Raw genomic sequence first — 18,709 nt, 5'->3', positions numbered from 1 at the left:
GCAGTGTCATATTACGCTGCTGCGACAACGAACTGTCTGCCTCCACAAAGACACGCAGCCGATGACTGGACCGCACAGCAGTGGCGATCCGTCGATGACGCACTTTGACGCCACATCTTCATTGGTGTTTCGTACATATATGCATGTGTGATTGATGTGGTCGAGGCAACATCTGGATCATCTTGAAGCCATCCCGTTGAAAGAATGGAAGCACACGTCGACGTCACTGAGAAGCTACTGCCCAAGATGGAGCCGACTGCACCTCAGCGCCAACGCCAGCGGGTCGGCGAACGTCCGCTCGCAAACTCAAAGCCCAGCACAAGCAGCGGAAGTGTGTCGCTTCGGACCGCTGCCTCTCCTGTGGGTTGCGGTCTAACCGGCCGACTGCGGCTTGCAGCGTGGCTGATCTCCATCTCCTCGTTCATGTGGGGTCTCAGCGCCGCCGTACTGAATGTTTGTATCGTTCCGGACGCGGTGGGCTCCATACTCGTTGATATTAATCTCAGTACGGAGGAGCAGGAGCTCGCCACGGCGCTGGTTGTTGTGGGCTGCGTGCTGGCAGCTCTCACCACGGGCGGCGTCGGTGCGCGCGTGGGACAGAAAAAAACTATACTGGTCAACAATGTGCTCTACATAGCTGGTGGTGCTATCTGTGCGCTAGCCACGTCCAAGCGCGTGCTTTATGCCGGCCGACTGCTCATTGGGCTCGCGTCGGGTGTCGTAACCAACACAGTTCCGATCCTGCTGACGGAGATCTCGCCTGCTATCTCGCGCGGAGAGATCACGTCACTGCATCAACTTAGTCTGACGATAGGCATGCTGGTAACAGCCGTACTGGGCTTTTTCTTTATTTCCAATGTGCCTTCCGGGTGGAGATACCTCAACGGATTCATGATCCTGCCGCCATTGGTGCAGTGTCTGTGCGCGTCACTTGTACCTGAAAGTCCATGGTGGCTTATGAAGAACCAAGGACGTGACGAATGCCGTGCGACGCTGGTATTTCTACGTCCAAGCAACCAGAAAAGTGTCATTGAAACAGAAGTGCAGGAAATCGCTCGCGTGATGGAGCACCGTCAGCACGAACCTCACGTAACCTGGTCGCACCTTCTGGCACACAAGAAAGTCATGGTGACAGGCACTATCCTCGTATTTTTCCAGGCGATGACAGGTATCAACACTGTGATGCTCTACTCCGCCAAGATTTTCCACTTTGCAGGAGTGACGAACCCATTTTTCGCCACGGCTGTTGTGGGTTTCACCAACGTGGGCGTCACGATAATATCCGTGCGCTTTGTGGACTCATATGGACGCCGCCCGCTACTTATCGTGGGTACTTCTATCATGATTATCGCACTCGGAGTTTTGAGCTGGTCGCTGCTCTACCTCAACAGTAATCTTGCAGTCCAGGGTACGGTAGCTGTTATTTCAGTGCTCATGTTTGTTGGAGGATTTGCCGTTGGTCTCGGGGCTGTCGTGTGGTACGTCTCCATAGCGTTCTTATTGTCGAATATGGTGGGAATAAACCATTTATTTCATCTGTTGCTGGTTGATATACAGGGTCATGCTGGGAGATATTACGCCAGTGCATATCCGCTCGCGAGCGTTCGCTTTCTATATGGTCGTGAGCTATATCTGCAACATCGTAATCGCTGTGTACACGCTGTCTGCTATCAGCTTCTTGGGTCGCGGTTCCAATCCCGAGAAAAACGGTATCGCCAAGCTCTATCTAATTCTCTGGTGAGTCACGACTGGTAAATAATCTGCGTGCTTAATGCTGACTTGTATGCTGTTGTCGATGTGTGTTGTAGTGGTGTTGCTGTTGTGTGCCTTGCGTACATCTACGCTTCAGTAGAAGAGACTTCGCATGTCAAAACGGCACCTGCGAAGGTCGCTGATGATCAGAAATCGCTTTTGGCGGAGGAGGGACTAGAAACATTAGACGAGGACTTTGGCATCCCACGTCATACGACTGATCTTTAGGTGTGAGAACGAACTCCCATCAAACATGGCAACAATTGCATTAAGAAGCATCTGCATCTTGCCGCCGTAGTGTATTGCCACTCCGACGTCATGATCTACTGCTTAAGAAGGTGAGCAGCTTCAGCGATCTCCCGCACAGCTTTAGCGACGGAGATAAGGCGTTCACTGTGGTCGTTGGGTGAGAGCGACTCGGTAAGAACATTCATTTTCTACATCACATGCAAAGAATACAGCGCAAACGTTAATACATCAATAGTTATCGAGGAAGAGTGTGATCTGCCGCCGTGAGTTTGCTTTCATCGGACATGCAGAAATTAGACCGGCAAAGGTACATGTGATCGAGCCTCAAAACTCGCGCAATACGACCCAGATTAGAAAAAATGCGGATGCTCCACCTGATAAAGCGCAGCGAGGGTCTGGCGGCGAATGGCGTTCACTTCTGCATCGCTTTCGGGGCTAGTGCCCACCGCACTGTCGATCTTGCGCTTAGCTGCATCAAAACAAGATGTGTACGAGCAAAAGCATGTTAACGCGATCTGCATTTCGTCGGATCAATCACAACAGCATTGCAGCCACAATATACCAGCTCCATTTGCTGCAGGCGCCCGCTGCGTCTTCCCTTGCTCTAGTTCCTGCATCTCTCTGGCCTTCTTGGCTTGCTCCTGCAAGCGGAATTGCTGCTCGATGTGGCGAGCGCGCTCCTCCTCATATCGAGCTTCAGCCTCGGCATCTTCCTTCTCGGCCTCAGCAAGTTCCTCAGCCTCCTGTGCCGCCTGCTTCTTGGCTTCCTCCTCGGTGACTACAAACTGGTCGCACCGCACACAGAACATCTACACCGCCATTAAATATCATCGTTAGCTCATGACAACATGCAGATACTGCGCATTATACTCACCTTTCCCTGCTTATTACGCATTAGTGGCGTGTAGCAGTTGTCTACGGGACAGCTAGCACCCAGCATCGTCCAGCCCTGCACTCCGTACGGTCATCACACAGCGTACAGAGGATTTGGTGTCAGTCTTGGCCCCTCAATTGCAATCAAATAGCACTGACCTGCAGCATTTTCTCGCCCAACAATTTGCTGGCTTCATCACGCGAGCGCTTCACGGGTGTAGTCGGCTGCACATAGTACCGGTATTACATTGATTAACAGGCAGCCTTCGCTGAGAGACTTGAGCAAGACCTACGGCATCCATTGCAATTACAGTTGTGGCTTCATTTCGATCCTGTCGAAATTTATACTGTTTTTGGCGGGAATACGTTTCCCGCTAAAAACTACGTACAATTTCAAAGATCAAACTATGGCAGAAGACGCCTCGACCACCGTGCGCGTGTGTTTGACACGCTGCCCGCTGCCGCCAGCGGAGGAAAACGTGCACTCACTGCCTTGCCGTATACACTTTGACGGGTCGGCGCCCGTCAAAACCTTCTTCCGGCCGCAGAGCAGCGCCGGTGACAGTAGCAGGACAGCGGACACAATTGAGCAGGACATACAGATGGAGACAGAGCAGAAGGATGGCAAAGACGACAGCAACGACACGCTGCAGGCGGCATTTCGCGGTATTCAATTGCAGGGAGAGAAGCTCCAGTTGGCTCCCCTGGGCTTCACCGGTGCGTTACAAGCGAGTATGAAGTAGCGCAGACTGAGCGCATCGTATTCACGGTGTGGTTGCGCAGGACTCGTTTTAAAAGACAGTGGCATGCGACACCCGGATGACGAAGGTCGCGTTTGGGAAGTCGAAGATCATTTCGACGAGCTTACGTGGTGGTACGTTGGGGTATTATTTCATTCTACAAACATGTAGCGTCGGGGGTTGAAAATTAAGGTCGTTTTGCTGTTCAGGGACGTCACCAATCACACAACAAGCGAGACTCAGCAGCTACCGCTTGTGCTAAACCAATGGCACGATATTGCCTCCGCGGTATGTTGTGCCAACCCGTGATTCCTCTTCAACGTTTCTGGAATTACGCTTGTGTCACAGTGAACACTCGGCGCTGTTCGATCAGGGCACTGTTGATTTGTAGCTCGGACCTCCATGCGGTAGCTATCGGACCTAAATCCTCTAACTTTCTGCGTTTGCTTGCGTAGATTCACGACGCGTAATTGAAGGCAACGAGAGTGAGCACTACGGACATTCCATTCGTCACATTATCGCCACCAACCGCAGCAACTTCATTTAAATTTGGTCTTTTTTCGTGCAAAGAAACAATTTCGGTGACAGTAGTCAACTTCTTTTATGTCTCTTATCGACGCTGCCAGTGTCAGAATGCCATTCGAAATTCAGATCGCTCCTTGACGCGGCATGGTGGCACGGAGGACACCGCCATGCGACGAGTGGGTGGCTCACTCGCACAAGCTCGCAACGAGGAACAAGATGCTGCAGCTGACAATGGCAGCGCTACGAGCGCGGCTGGGGGACGCTGTGGCTAAGCTTGTGCTGGTGCCCGTAGTGGTGAGTCTCTGCGGGGCCATGACGCTCATTCTCGGACTGCAATGGGTGGAGGCGTTACAGCGCCAACGACAAGTGATCGAATGGCGCACGCGGCTGTGGACGATGTTGTTGGCACTACTCCAGGCAATGCTGCCGGCCAAGCGACTTGAAGCATCCGTGGCGCCGCACTGTATGCCGGCCGTGGTAGATGAGACCCTGGAAAAGACCACGAGCAAGCTGCTCAATAGTGGAGACAAGAACGACGCTGGCGACGGAGATGCAGATGGGGAGGGTGGCGAGGGCTATTCCTCGCGTCCTTTGAAGAGACAGAGGTCGGATCCTAAAGGGAGAGACGTGGCTGAGCAGAAAAACGGTCAGGACGGCGACAACGACGAACGAGGACGACCTGGAGACGAAGAGAATAAAGATGACGGTGATGAGGAGACACTGAGCGATACATCAAGGACCAGAAGTCCCACTAAACGTGCTCGAAGACGCGTGCTTATCTGGGATTTGGATGAGACTCTGGTGCTGTTCGCCTCGCTGTACACAGGCACATTCGCCCAGACGCACGGCAAGGAAGTGGCGCCTGGAGTGGCTCTTGGTGAGCAGATGATGACTTTTCTACTGGCGATGTTGGAGAAGCATTTCTTCTTCAGTGATCTTCACGATACAGACGTGGACCACATCGCACATGTTGCTACTGACAGCGAAGCTTCTGTCTCGAGGACACGTAGCGTGTCTGATCAACAGCAACTAACTGTACACGAGAGGTATGAACGTATCCGGGAGATCTACGAACGTCGCGGACACGTGGACTTTTTGCATGATACAAACAGTGAATGGTTCGCCATCCATGGCGCGTTAGTAGCGGCTATTGACAATTTTTCGACGGGTTGGCTGCATGAAGCTCGGCAAGTTTTGGAGCTTACTGCAGAGTCCGTTAACTCCCGAACGGGGCCCACACTGCCTACTGACAGCAAAACCGAGGAAGCAGAGGTGGAAAATGTCAACGTGCTGGTCACAAATACGCAACTGGTGCCAGCATTGTGCAAGTGCCTCATTTACCAACTGGACGCATTCTTCCCGATCGATCGTGTGTATTCTTCAGCAAAGGTGCGCAAGTATAGGTGTTTTGAAGCGATCATGAAGAAATATGATGCTCCAGACGCTGAATTTGTAGCCATTGGTGACGGACTGGAGGAGGAGCAGGTAAGCCTTGCACTCGGGCTCGAGTTCCACAAGATTCGGTCACTTGTGGACCTCAAACGACTGCGCTACGACTTGCAATTGGTGAAAGCTAACAGTAGCAGCTCGAACTCGGCGGTTGTTGACACGCCTGCTGTTGCTGCGGCTCAAATGCCAGTTGCCTCGTCGCCAGTCGGCCAAACTGCTGTAGTCTAAGTGATTTTAGATTTGAATCAAGTAATAAGCATTATTTATTCATCAAGAGTTTGTTGAAGAGAGCCTCATTGGAGTCTTCCGCTATCGACAATGGTGCAGGGCACACAAGGTCGTTCCTGACGAGTTTCTAGACTTCCGATAGTCATCACAGTCCGCCAACCACTTACCACTCGACCGAATGCCACTGCCGAACGTCAACACGAACAAACCAAGCGTTAGTCAACATATACTTCAGTATTGATACAGAGCTCATATTGCAGTACCTTTACGACGATCAAGCCAAGGTTGCGGCGCGAGAGTGATGAAGAACTGCGAGCCGTTTGTATGTGGACCAATATTCGCCATGGACTGTAGACGGAACAAAAGAATTGTGCCTGTGAAATGACAGAACAAGCAGATAGAGAGAGAAGAAGTAACCTACTGACTTACCAGAATGCCTGCAGCATTGTGAGAAACAGCAAAGCTCTCGTCTGGAAACTCCAGACCGTAAAGAGATCGACAAGGTCCGTCTCCTCGGCCATTACCAGCGATATCACCAGCTTGTATCCAGCCACCTCGCACTACACGGTGAACTGGGTTGCCCTGATAGCCCAATTGTTGATTTTCATCCGTTAGATCAGGGACCTTGTGCTCACACAGTGCCAAGAAATTCTTGCAAGTTTTAGGACAAACACCGTGAAATAGCTCCAGCTCAACGCGAGGCAGTGCCACACCATCTACCTCGAACACCAAGAAAGCATACAAGTGTCCTGATAGCTCGCGATAGCGTGTCAGAGTCTGCTGGGCTGCTTCTTCCGCCTTCGTCTCCAGCGTTTCTTCTGCTAGTGCCAGTTTCTCGCCATAGTCTTTTCTGGAGTTATCATTGCCTTCATCTTCGCTACCGACAGCCAGTACTTCTCCAAATGCAGCAGCAGCTAGCAGTTCGTTTCTTGATAACTGCGTCCGCTCCATGGCAAAGTCAAGCAGCTCGTCTTCTCCGTCCAACATGTCATTTGAGGAATCCAACAGCAGAATAATCGGCCGAGTTGCTCGCTGCAACTCCGCACGCTTACTCTTGGGGATTTTGTCTTGCTGGTTTTGCAAGTACTCGAGATATTCGACTTCCATCATCCCATCCAGTGGCGACACGAAGATCGGGTGGAGCTTGCGCAGTTCTTGAAGTAATAATTTACAACGCTGGTAGGCCACATCTCCCATAAGGCCCACCAACTCGCAGCACTCCATACCCGCTGACGCCATCTCTAACACGCCACGCTACAAGAACGGCGAAAAAATTGCGGTTTTTACGTGCAGCTAACCCCCTAAATAACCAGATCAAATAAAGAACACGACTGCAATGGCATCAATACCAAGCAAGATTCAACCCACCGCCATGTTTATTTTCCCTTTTTCATGTATCTGCTCGACTCTTGACAAGAGCAGGATAACTCGGAAATGTGCATCAGCTAGCAAATTTAAACCTTGCTGTAGTCCATCTTGGATTCGAGTTTCTTGGTCTCGGCCAGTTTCCGCGCCGCCTTCATGAAATCTTCCTCCACGACGTACTCGCGGTCGGCACGGATAGCGAACATACCTGCTTCGGTACACACATTCCGCATATCGGCACCATTGAAGCCGTCTGTGAGCTTGACGATAGATTCGTAGTCGATCTCGCCCTTCTTGGTGATAGGACCCGAGTGGATCTTGAGAATATCCATACGCGAAGCCTCGTTTGGCAGCGGAATCTCAATCTTACGGTCCAAACGACCAGGACGTAGCAGTGCAGGGTCCAGTATATCCGGTCGGTTGGTCGCCATGACCATTTTCACTTGTCCAAGAGCGTCGAAGCCATCCAACTGGTTCAACAGCTCCATCAACGTACGTTGAATCTCTCGATCTGCTGACGTTCCCTCCGAATAACGACTTCCACCAATAGCATCGATTTCATCCATAAAGATGACGCACGGCTGGTGGTCTCGGGCGTATCCGAACATCTCACGGATCACACGGGCACTCTCACCAATGTATTTGTCCACAATGGCACTAGCCACAACCTTCAAGAAGGTGGCGTTGATGTTACAAGCCAGTGCACGAGCCAGAAGAGTTTTTCCCGTACCGGGTGGACCGTACAGTAGCACACCCTTGGGTGGTTTGATACCGACGCGATGGAACAGCTCCGGGTTGGTGAGAGGCAGCTCGATGACCTCGCGGAGCTCACGGATCTGCTCGTTCAGACCGCCAATGCTCGAGAACGACACGTTGCCAGCATCCTCGTTCAGCATGTGATACACTGTCGGATCCACTTCACGTGGCAGGTAGCGCATGATGGTGAGTGTCGTCATGTCCAGCGCCACACGTGTGCCCGACTTGAGCTTGCTCTTGTCCACCTTGGCGCGGCATCCGACGACGTAGCGCGGACCGCTAGAAGCTTTGACGATGAAGCGGTCTTCGTCCAGCTGACGCAACACCTCGCCGATGATTTGACCCACACTCTGCAGAACGAAAATGCCGTGACTTTAGGGAGCTGTAGAGAAGGAATAAAAAGCGTTAATTGTGTACCTGTAGCGCCTTGAGGTCATCCTCTGTCTTATTGAACTCCTTCACAAGCGCTTTGACGTTTTCACGCATGTTCTTCACTCTGAATTGCATGAGAAAGCGACGTATAAAGGTTAGATATGTTCGAGACAAAGCAGAAGATCACAGCAGTATGACGCTGGATCTAGGAGGTTTTAGACGGCAACTTTTATATTAAGAGAAAGCGACGCACCTGCTCTCCATTTCGCGGTGCTCCATGACCTTAGCCTTGTACGCGTTCAGCACCTGCGTGCGCTCATCTTCGGTAGGAACGGATGCCATATTCGCTCTTTCCGACTCTGATGCCCCCTTTTTGGATACGACTCCATTTCATCCAATCATATCGAAGTACACATTCTTGGCTGAAAGGACACTTGCACTGACGGAACGACTCACCCAAATGTAGCCAAGAGGCAGCTGAGCTTTCCGCCGTTCAATATTGCATTCGCCATGGATCAATTCCTGGAGGCTGCAAGCCGTGTGAAGCCATTATCACGCTGTGAGATTGGAACTAGCTCATTGAAGCAGTGCTTGACACTGGTGGACTTGGTGGCGTATGGTGTGGGCTGCTCAGTGGGTGCCGGCGTCTACTCGCTCGTTGGTGTAGGTGCTCAGATTGCTGGACCGAGCATCTCTCTTTCCTTCCTCGTCAGTGGTATTGCCTGCATCTTCACGTCGCTCACGTACTCAGAGTTTGCAGCTCGTGTTCCTGTACGTTGCAAGACTTATTGAAGGGTGTGAGGGAGACACTGAATTGTATGTGAGTGAAGGTCACGGGCTCAGCATATACGTTCGTGTATATCACCTTTGGCGAGTTGGCTGCGTGGCTTATTGGGTGGAATCTAACGCTTGGGTACGGCATCTCGGCAGGTAAATGAGCAAGGATGACTGGCTGTTTGGTGCGAGGGTCTTACGCTGCTATTCTGATACTGTAGCTGGAATTGCACGAAGTTGGGCCTCGTACGCATACTTGTTCCTACAACATTTGGGTCTTCATCTCCCACGTTGGCTCGTGCAAACAGAGTTTCTAGGTATCTCCTGCAGCATCCTGGCCGTATTTCTCATCATATGCTGCACCTTCATCCTTCTTGCCGGGGTTCACGTGAGTATCCAAGCTTTGACGTAGCGGTGATGATGCTAAAACGACCATTGTGTTGTGACAGGAATCCGCCAAGTTCAATGCATTTGTGACGTCGCTGAATATATCAGTGCTGCTCTTTGTGGTTGCGTTTGGAAGCACTGAAGTGGACACTACGCACTGGGAACCTTTCATGCCTGCAGGAGTACACGGCGTTATGACAGGAGCTGGCGTGGTCTTTTTCGCGTACTTGGGTTTTGATATGGTGGCTTGTCTAGCCGAAGAGGTGCACGAGCCCCAGCGCACACTACCCAAAGGAATTATTGGGTCTTTACTGATCTCTATGACCATTTACGTCGGTGTTTCGCTAGTCGTGACCGGAATGGCACCGGTTGACATCCTCGGAACTGAGGTTCCTCTGGTGAATGCGTTTACTTTCCATGGCGCGCCGTGGGCTGGACGTATCGTGTCCTTCGGTTCCATTTTTGGGCTTACGACTGCTGCGTTTACTTGCCTCATGGGCCAACCGCGTATCTTCTACCAGATGGCTAAAGATGGTTTGCTGCCATCAGTATTCGCCAAGCTACACCATCGGACACACGTTCCTGTTGCCAGTACGATATTTACTGGTGCTTTGGTCGCTGTCATTGCGTTCGTATTTGATCTCAGCTTTCTGGCCAACGTAATTTCTTGTGGGACACTACAAGTCTTCACCTTTGTGAATGCTGGCGTACTACTGCTGCGTATGCGTCCGAGTCTCAGTGGAGCGGCTGTCGTTCAGCGTGTGCTACTGTTCGTGGTATCTTGTTTCGCGCTGTCGTTATCTTTCGTTTTCGATCTACCGTGGACGATTCAAGCTGTGTTTGCTGCTTTGGTAGTTGCTTCATTCGTGTTCATTTACCGACTGGGGAAGCTTGAGTACGTAGAGTCGGCTTCGCTTCTTCTTATTTATTTGAAGTACGTATCCTAATCATGTTCTCTTCTTGTATCTGCAGTGCTCTCACCAGTTCATTCCAATGTCCACTGGTACCATTTGTGCCGTGCATGGGGATTCTTGCCAATGTTTACATGGTGGCGAGCATCCCTGGCGAAGGATGGTAAGCTGATTTTGCTCATTTCGAGAGTTTGTCTATGCTCTCGTGCTGACTTGGTATGGGCTGTAGGATCGGTGTGCTCCTCTGGCTAGGCGCGGGTCTAATCGTATACCTGTGTTACGGAATTCGTCACAGTGTGCTGGGTGATTCAAATATCTTACAGCCGCTACTCTGAAGTCACAACCGCTGTGGTAGTCTACCACTGTACCGGTAGAAAGACGTGTGCAAGGCAAAATGTATCCATGTAGCTTTACTTCAACAACATCAGCCAATCACCGCTTAGTTTCATAAAGCTCATGTATCTATTTCCAGGACTCCAGAAATTTATTTCTGAATGGGCCTCATTGATACAGAAGCCCATGAAGACGACACCTCCCTTTGTGGAATGCCTTCTGCCTTTCCGGTTGTCTCGACCCGACGACGAAGGCTCTGACAGCAACCCCGCAGAGAGTGACGATGAGAGTAGCTTCGACCGCACGCTTAGATCTCGTGAAGGTGACGACAAAATGCTGGAGTTGTACCGCCAAGCTGTTCCGCTTGTCCAGCCTCAATCAACTGCAGCAATCAAAACTCTAGGAGCAATCGTACGCGATCGCGAGCTTGTGAAGCGTATGCTGCATCGCCCGCCGCCATATGCCAAGCAACTTGATCGACGTCCACTCGCCCACGAGAGTTCCACTTCAAAATCTGCTTCAGAACTACCAACGTCCGCCCTACCATTATCACCCAATGGCGGGATTGCTAATGCTTCACAGAGCCGTCAGTTGGCATTCATGGCTGCATGCGAGAAACTCATAGTGACTTATGATCCGCAAGTGCGGCATACTCGACGTATCAAGCTAGTGCAGATAAAGCCATTGCTACGTTTTCATGGACTGCAAGTAGATAATGCCGCTTTTCGGCGATGGGAACAACGCTTGCCACCCTCAAACTCACTGGATCCAACATCAACGACTGGACCCACAGTCTCGGTTAGCCAGTTCATCCAAGGATGTCAACTCTGGTTCACTGAGACTTTTCTAATCGAACACGTACGAAATCTCTCAACATGGCAGAAGCAGCAAAGTGTGATGAAAGCAGGAAAAGGGAAGTGCCAAAAACTAATGCCGTTGGAATACGACCATCAGCAGTCTCCAACGCAGGCTACTCAACCGCCGTTTGACCAGCTTGCACATGAAAGTGATGCCACAAGAGCTTTCAGCTACGAGGCATACGCTCGCAACCCTCCGCCACAAGTACCGTCACTTACTTCGTCGGCTTCTGCTCCAGCATTGCTGCATGCCAAATACTGTTCTCACAACAAACCCGATCCTGCAACTTTGACAGCGATAACTAAACTCAAAAACGCTAAGCAACATCAACGTCGAAAGAAAAAAGAGGCTGACGAGATGGCTCGACGAGCGAGACAACAAAGTGCAGAGATTGCACGCGCGTTCAGTGCAAGTGTAGCCATGATCTCTCGTCACGTACATAACGAGGAAGGACGCGATCTCCGCGCGAACGAACTTGACATGCAAATTGCTCGCACCGACCAGACTCGTTACTGGAGTCAACTACATAGAGCTCACTGTCAGGCCGTTGAACAGGAGACAGGGGCGCAACGAGCTCGTGAGGTGTGTGCTATGAAAGCTCTTGCTACAGAAGAATTGCTCTTGTCACGTGACTTCCGGTCACTTCGTGAAGAAGTGGTGCGTCGTAACAAGTCTTTGTTCACGCTATCCTCTTCGACGAGCACAATTATCCCCGCTCCACCTGAAATACGGGCTGCACGAGCCACAGCAAGCACTGACGCAGACCACAAACGATTAGCTCGTGTGGAACGCGAACACGCTGAGCACATGCGCAGTCTACAGTTGCTAGACTACGTGTACGACCGAAAACGGATGATGGCCAACTCACTGCAGCCTCGCGCAAACTCTGCGTTCGTCGAAGTCGACGTAGCCAACACAGAACTCCCGACGGAACGAGTCGTACAGCTTGCTAGTGATGAACTCTGGCAGCGAATCGTACAGCAACAACTACAAGGAGATCCAGAGAGTATCGCGTTGTTAGTTCCACCTAGCAACGCTCCACCTGCTGCTTTGCGATATTTTGGCACCAGTCGACCAGTATCAATGCCAGCGTTCGCTTCAACTCTTGATCGCAACCTTCAATAAAAGTGAAGCAAAAAACGTGTATCTATTTGGCAAGCAAAAACAGGAACAAAGGCCCCTATACCTGGTACCGTGACTCCCAAGTTTCAGCTTGTTTAATGAGTGGCACCCATGCGCATCTTGTACTTCTTCTTGGCAATAGTCTTGGGGTTGAAGTGGCCCTTACGGTGCTGTTTCTTCCACTTCTGACGACCAGCAGTACTCTTACCCACGCCGCTGTTGCCGTAGCTGATACGGTCTTCTACAGTCTGTTTCTTGTCATCAGCATCAGGAGCCACGAACGTGTGCAGCGGGTCATTGTCCGTACGTCTCTTGCCGTCAGCGAGACGCTGTCGCTTGTTGTGTTTGTTCAGTTTCTTCTTGGTGCGTCCTGGTGCCGGCGGCTGCAGCTCGGTAGGCACAAGATAGTCCGGGATTGTCGCCAAATGGGGCTGTACTGGCGCAGAGCCCACCACCTTGTCGTGCTCCAGCATGTTGAGATCACGCGGATTCGCTTGGAAATGTGCCGCCAGACGATCCGAGTTCAGCATCTCCTTCTTGACATCAGCCAATTGAGCCTCACGCACAGCCACACGCGTGACCGCGCGACGAACATCCTCGACACGGTAGCGGAAGCAATCGATTTCCTTGAGATCGAAAGCTAGTTCAGCAGGCTGAGCAATAACATCATTCGTCTCGGAGAGCACAGCCTGCTGCTTGGCCTGCACACGCTTCAGCGCACGCTCCTCCTTGGCATCTTCCTTGGACACGAGAGACAGAGCTGTACCGGAGGCTCCACCACGCGCAGTACGTCCGATGCGGTGTGTGTACGCACGGACACTCTTGGGGAAGTCCACATTAATAACAAACTGCACACCGCGGAAGTCAACACCGCGAGATACACCGTAGCTCTCATCGTCAGCACGTCCACGCTTAGAGCCCACAGCTTTCGTTTCCTGCTCATCGTTGTCACTGTCCTCATTATCAGAAGCTTCTTCCTTGTCGCTATCCATGCTTTCATCGTCCTCCTTCTCACTGTCCTCCTGTTCTTCTTTATCACTGTCCTTCTCTTCGTCCTCCTCAGCGACAGACTCAGCATCCGATTTGTCATCATCCTCTTCTTCTTCCTCTTCACTGGCAGTTTCATTCTCTTCATCGTTCTCTTCTGGCTCCTCTTCCTCAGCTTCGTCTTCGTCCTCGTCGCCAACTTCGTCGCGGTCTACGCTGTCGTCCGTAGCGATGAGGTAGTCGAAGAGACCTCGGTTGAACTCCTCAATAATGTGCTGTCGGGAGTTGTGCGGTAGTTTGGCATTCAGAACTGCGCTCTTGATCACGAATTGCTCAAAGAATAGCTTCAGGCGGTAGGCCGCATCTGTCGAGTTGACGAAGAAGATGACCTTGCCGCTCACGACGCCAAGTCGCAGTAGAGCATACAGCAGCAGGTCCTTGTCCGACGCCTTGACTGGCAAGTAGAACTGTTGGAGTTTTCCGTCTGTTGCTCCCTCCTCGAGCTTGACGACCGCCGGGTTGTGCAGGACGGAGCGCTTCAGCTTCTCCAATTCAGGACTAAGCGTAGCAGACATACAGAACGTCTGACACGCCTTGGGCAGCGCATTGAAAATAGTGCGAATGTCTTCGCCGTATCCGAATGATAGCACTAGATCGGCTTCATCAATGACGACGGTCTGCACAGAGTCCTTGAGTGTGAGGTTGCCAGCTTCCAGATGAGCCACAAGACGACCAGGTGTGGCCACCAGGACGTCAGGCGCGTCACGCAGCAGCGCCTGCTGTGCGTTCATACTCTGGCCGCCTAGTGCCAGCAGACTCACTGTGTCCTGGCAGTAGTACATGAGGTCCATCATGTGGCGGCGGGTCTGCTCCACCAGCTCCTTGGTAGGCACCAGCACCAGTGCGCGTACAGCCGGCTCACTGGCGGGTGTATCCTGCTTGTGCTGAAGAATCTTGTGCAGCAACGGCAATGCGAAAGCCGCCGTCTTACCGGAACCCGTGCGAGCGCGCACCAGCAAGTCCTTGCCCTGCAGTGCCAGCGGGATGCAGTGCACCTGCACCAATGTGGCATGCACAAAGCGCATCTTAGCTACCGCCTTGGTGAGGCGGCGATCCAGACCGAACTCGCATTCCGCGAAGGGCTTCTGTCCGTCCAGCAGCGTCTCGTTCACCTTGGGCTGCGTCATTGCCACTCAACAGCTCGAACAAAGTCAACTGCCGCTTCAAGGCAGGTTGGTTGGTCAGTAGGTAAAATGGTGTTCCTCAACACCAATGAGTAATTCCCTCATAAAGTAATCCTCAAATACTCAAACATCATTTTGGTGGATCAAACACCAAATAGGACAATAGACCATCACTCTGTTTCCGCGCGCGTTTTGAATTGCGATTCAAATCCCAAAGTCGTCGTAGGCAGCTTACCGCCTCCATGACCGAGGACAGCAGCGAGAATCGCCGCATGTCGTCGTCCTCTAACCACGAAGCGCCACCGCCGCCCTTGCCCACGAACGTGCAGGTGGCGGTGCGTTGCCGTCCACTCAATAGCCGCGAGAAGGCGGCTGGACGTGGCGCCGTCCTACAATGTAAACCCAACTCGAACGAGCTCGCTGTGGTCAAGCGCAAGACATACACTTTCGACCGCGTCTTCGGACAGTACTCGACTCAGAAGGACGTATTCACGTCCGTAGTACGCCCCGCGGTGGACGAGGCTCTCGCTGGCTACAACTGCACAGTCTTCGCCTATGGCCAGACGGGCACAGGTAAGACGTACACAATGCAGGGCGACTTGTCTCCGGGCAGCGAGTCGGCTGGCATCATCCCGCGCAGCGTGCACTGCATTTTCGACGCTCTGGAGGCCAGAGGAGAGGAGTTTAGTGTTCGTGTGTCCTTCCTGCAACTCTACAACGAAGAACTCAAGGACTTATTGGACCCAGACACGGACAAGAAGCTGAGACTGATGGAGGACGTCAAAAGAGGCGGGATCTACTGCATGAACTTGCTGGAAATCACCGCCACCACAGCTAAACACGTGTACGAGCTCGTCAATACAGGCGTGAAGAATCGCATCACGTCGGAGACGCTGATGAACGAGAACTCGAGTCGCTCGCATAGTATTTTCACCATTAGGATTCACAGCAAGGAGCACAACGCAGCAGGAGAGGATCTACTTCGCGTAGGGCAGTTAAACCTGGTGGACCTGGCAGGTTCTGAGTGCGTGGGTCGCTCGGGAGCTCGCAATGCCAGAGCGCGCGAGGCTGGAACGATCAACCAGAGTTTATTGACGTTGGGACGTGTCATTACGGCCCTGGTGGACAACCTCCCGCACGTCCCGTATCGCGATAGTAAGCTTACGCGCTTGCTGCAGGAATCCCTTGGAGGACGGGCGAAGACGACGATTATTGCAACGTTAGCTCCATGTGCTGATAGCCTTGATGAGACTCTGAGTACACTGGAGTATGCATTCCGTGCCAAAAACATCAAGAATAAGCCTGAGTTGAACCAAAAGATGACCAAGGCTGGACTGCTGAGTGATTTTGGGAGTGAGATCGAGACGCTTCGCTCTGCTTTGCGCGCTGCAAGACTGAAAGACGGCGTGTATCTTCCGCTGGAACAGCTCACGGATATGCAAGAGCGGTTAGCTGGTCAGGGCGCGCAACTGGGGGAGCTGGAAGAGATGCTCAAGGCGAGAGATTCGTCTTGCAAAGAGCTTGAAGAAGTCGCTGAAAAACATGCGAGCGAGGTGGCAACACTGACACAAGAGAAACAGGAGGTGAGCAACAAATTAGCTGCCACTGAAGGTGAACTTACGTCTGCTAAAGAAACGCTGGAGAAGACAACACAAGAGCTGCAACAAGTCCATGCGGTGCTGAAAGATTTTCAAGATAACGAGAAGACGCTACTTGCAAATGGAGCTGCTGCCGCCAAGCTGTACAGTGAAAGTGACAAGCGCGCCGCTCAGCTTGTGACGAAGATTGGTAAGCAGATTTTTGTCCGCTTCTGATGCTGTGATTACCTAGCTCATGTTTTTCTATTGTTCACTTGATTGTAGAGAACTCCCAGCGCGCAGAGGAAGCGAACACAGCATTGGCAACTTCGTATCGAAGTGACTCGCAGTCGCAGATTAACATGTTCCTGGAGCGGCTGGCAAAACACAAGAAAAATCAAGATGGGATGTTTCAGGATGTGTCGAACGCTCTACGTGAGCTGCAGACAGGTCACTCAACCGACGTGGATGGTTTGGTCACGAGTCTGAATGCACTTCAAGGTCTTGTCGAAGAGCGCAGAGCGCAGACTTCCAAATCATTCGCTGACGATGACAACGAAAGCCGTGCTCAGCGAGAAGAAGTGGTCTTGTCGATGAAAGAACAGCAGGAAATGATGCAGCAACAGCTCGAGAAGTTTGTTGATATGTCGAAGAGCCACGCTACTGCTATCACTGAAGACCTGGCTTCGTCTAAATCACGGACGGTGTCATTCCTGGAGAGCGTACAGTCAACATTGGAGGGTTCTCGCCAAGAGTTGAGTAACTTCCTGACCGAGCAAAGCGACAAGCTGCTAGAACTTCAGGTTGCAATCGACATGTCAATCGAGAAACAATCCAAGAAACTTGACGAAAGCAAGACGGCACTCACAGCTGCGCTGAAGGACAGTCAAGCTCAGCAGCAAGAGGAACTAAACGGCATGAAGGCACATCTAGCTCAGTACATCGACGAGTGTATCCAAAGCCAAGCACAGAAGCTCGACGAGCAGACCTTGATCATTGAAGGAAACGCTAAGAAACAGCACAAACAGCTCTCGTATATTCAGACAATCACGGAGCAAGAAATGAAGGGCTTCGTGCAGGCCATAGGTGGTCAAAACTCAAAACACGAAAGCGAGACGGCTGGGCTTCGCGAGCGTTTGTCTGAGATGCGAGGGCAACTTGGTGAGACTACTGCACGGCAAATGGAGCTCATTCAGTCGCATGAGCAATCGCAGACTGCGTGGAGTAGCGATGCTGCTAGTCTCGCTAGAAAGCACACGGAAGTCATGTCTTCTCTGATGAAAAACCACTCGAAGACTGATGCTGAAGTCTCGAATAAGCGGCAAGAGCAATTGATGCAGTTCTTAGGCGATCATGAAGAGCTCCGACAGCTATTGAATGGCGGGTGCAAGGCGTTGGAGGAAGGACTTCATACAAAAATTGCGAACACGAAGGACAAACTTGAGTCAGCAGCAGAACTTGGAAAGGAAATTGTTGGAGAAGCCACTGAATCATCTACGCAGCAATTACAGGCAATGGAGACGTACATGAAGAAGAGAAAGGTAATTGTCACTGCTTTCTGGATGCCGCATCTAATAATCCTTGTTAATAATTGTTTTTTTTTTCACTGTTTAGATTAATGAACGGACGGGAAAGACCCCAATGAAAAAGGATGACCGGCCATTCCCTTCCTTTGGGGCTACCAAGGTTTCGTCTCAGCAGTTGAGCGTCGTTGAGAATTCATCCATCTATGCCACTGCGTCAACTAGTGAACCGATTTCTGGTCACAAGCGAAGGAGATTGAGCGATGCAAGTACTAGTCCAGATGCCATTGATAATGTCGTCGACGACACCGCCGCTCAAGACCCTATCGATATTCCAGTCAGCATCGAGGCCACTGGAGCTGCCATTGCTTCAAGCAGCCAGGAATCTGTGAACTCGGCATCCACCGAGTCCAGCACAACTGCTAAGGGCGCAGAATCACGAGCTGAGACCAAACCTGCTACTACCGCCAATGCAGTCAACACCACCCCGTCCAAACTCAGGAAGGTAGGGTCTTCCGCGCTACACAAAAAGAAACCGGTGGTCGCCCACCCGCATAGGAGCATGAAGGTGTCAAGTGCAGGACCTCGCAAAACGACAAAAACGTCCGCCCTTGCTGCCCCAAAGCGGTATCGCGCCAAGTCGCCTCTAGGAGAGACCTCCAATTCCCGTTAGTCCGATCTTGTAAACCTAATTGCTCCGTGTCATTTTGTTTGGTGTTCAAGCATGCAACAGTGACGCAAGTT

At 51.7% G+C, this 18,709-nt stretch overlaps 8 protein-coding genes across 8 annotated transcripts; 4 read left to right on the top strand and 4 right to left on the bottom strand.

The window, feature by feature from the left end:
* Positions 1 to 204: 204 nt before the first annotated feature.
* On the top strand, positions 205 to 1,980 carry PITG_00233 (Major Facilitator Superfamily (MFS); the record flags this gene model as incomplete). Its single annotated transcript, XM_002908811.1, has 3 exons — positions 205 to 1,478; positions 1,558 to 1,737; positions 1,809 to 1,980. The coding sequence occupies 3 exons, from the start codon at positions 205 to 207 to the stop codon at positions 1,978 to 1,980; spliced, it is 1,626 nt and encodes a 541-aa protein (XP_002908857.1).
* A 371-nt stretch (positions 1,981 to 2,351) lies between these two features.
* PITG_00232 (uncharacterized protein) lies at positions 2,352 to 3,042 on the bottom strand (the record flags this gene model as incomplete). The annotated part of the gene is made up of 4 exons (XM_002908810.1): positions 2,352 to 2,470; positions 2,564 to 2,810; positions 2,876 to 2,950; positions 3,034 to 3,042. 4 exons carry the CDS (start codon positions 3,040 to 3,042, stop codon positions 2,352 to 2,354), a joined length of 450 nt encoding a protein of 149 aa, XP_002908856.1.
* A 617-nt stretch (positions 3,043 to 3,659) lies between these two features.
* On the top strand, positions 3,660 to 5,816 carry PITG_00231 (eyes absent family protein; the record flags this gene model as incomplete). The annotated part of the gene is made up of 7 exons (XM_002908809.1): positions 3,660 to 3,748; positions 3,824 to 3,902; positions 4,070 to 4,589; positions 4,704 to 4,744; positions 4,865 to 5,108; positions 5,184 to 5,330; positions 5,412 to 5,816. The coding sequence occupies 5 exons, from the start codon at positions 4,371 to 4,373 to the stop codon at positions 5,814 to 5,816; spliced, it is 1,056 nt and encodes a 351-aa protein (XP_002908855.1).
* Positions 5,817 to 5,881: 65 nt separating this feature from the next.
* Positions 5,882 to 7,055, bottom strand: PITG_00230 (peptidyl-prolyl cis-trans isomerase, mitochondrial precursor; the record flags this gene model as incomplete). The annotated part of the gene is made up of 3 exons (XM_002908808.1): positions 5,882 to 6,000; positions 6,080 to 6,164; positions 6,246 to 7,055. 3 exons carry the CDS (start codon positions 7,053 to 7,055, stop codon positions 5,882 to 5,884), a joined length of 1,014 nt encoding a protein of 337 aa, XP_002908854.1.
* Positions 7,056 to 7,174: 119 nt separating this feature from the next.
* On the bottom strand, positions 7,175 to 8,659 carry PITG_00229 (26S protease regulatory subunit S10B; the record flags this gene model as incomplete). Its single annotated transcript, XM_002908807.1, has 3 exons — positions 7,175 to 8,287; positions 8,355 to 8,433; positions 8,563 to 8,659. The coding sequence occupies 3 exons, from the start codon at positions 8,649 to 8,651 to the stop codon at positions 7,271 to 7,273; spliced, it is 1,185 nt and encodes a 394-aa protein (XP_002908853.1).
* Positions 8,660 to 8,925: 266 nt separating this feature from the next.
* On the top strand, positions 8,926 to 12,482 carry PITG_00228 (Amino Acid-Polyamine-Organocation (APC) Family; the record flags this gene model as incomplete). The annotated part of the gene is made up of 9 exons (XM_002908806.1): positions 8,926 to 8,972; positions 9,023 to 9,080; positions 9,140 to 9,239; positions 9,305 to 9,471; positions 9,533 to 10,365; positions 10,611 to 10,647; positions 10,895 to 11,036; positions 11,508 to 12,408; positions 12,446 to 12,482. The coding sequence occupies 9 exons, from the start codon at positions 8,926 to 8,928 to the stop codon at positions 12,480 to 12,482; spliced, it is 2,322 nt and encodes a 773-aa protein (XP_002908852.1).
* Positions 12,483 to 12,789: 307 nt separating this feature from the next.
* On the bottom strand, positions 12,790 to 14,868 carry PITG_00227 (DEAD/DEAH box RNA helicase, putative; the record flags this gene model as incomplete). The annotated part of the gene is made up of 2 exons (XM_002908805.1): positions 12,790 to 13,632; positions 13,882 to 14,868. 2 exons carry the CDS (start codon positions 14,866 to 14,868, stop codon positions 12,790 to 12,792), a joined length of 1,830 nt encoding a protein of 609 aa, XP_002908851.1.
* A 239-nt stretch (positions 14,869 to 15,107) lies between these two features.
* On the top strand, positions 15,108 to 18,638 carry PITG_00226 (kinesin-like protein; the record flags this gene model as incomplete). The annotated part of the gene is made up of 5 exons (XM_002908804.1): positions 15,108 to 16,653; positions 16,728 to 17,983; positions 18,057 to 18,133; positions 18,191 to 18,240; positions 18,442 to 18,638. The coding sequence occupies 5 exons, from the start codon at positions 15,108 to 15,110 to the stop codon at positions 18,636 to 18,638; spliced, it is 3,126 nt and encodes a 1,041-aa protein (XP_002908850.1).
* Between the last annotated feature and the right edge of the window lie 71 nt (positions 18,639 to 18,709).

Source organism: Phytophthora infestans, genomic scaffold (assembly GCF_000142945.1).
Source record: "Phytophthora infestans T30-4 supercont1.1 genomic scaffold, whole genome shotgun sequence".
Classification (NCBI taxonomy): Eukaryota; Oomycota; class Peronosporomycetes; order Peronosporales; family Peronosporaceae; genus Phytophthora; species Phytophthora infestans.
The sequence above is the reverse complement of the archived record's forward strand: the minus strand, read 5'-3'. Positions and strand labels throughout refer to the sequence as shown.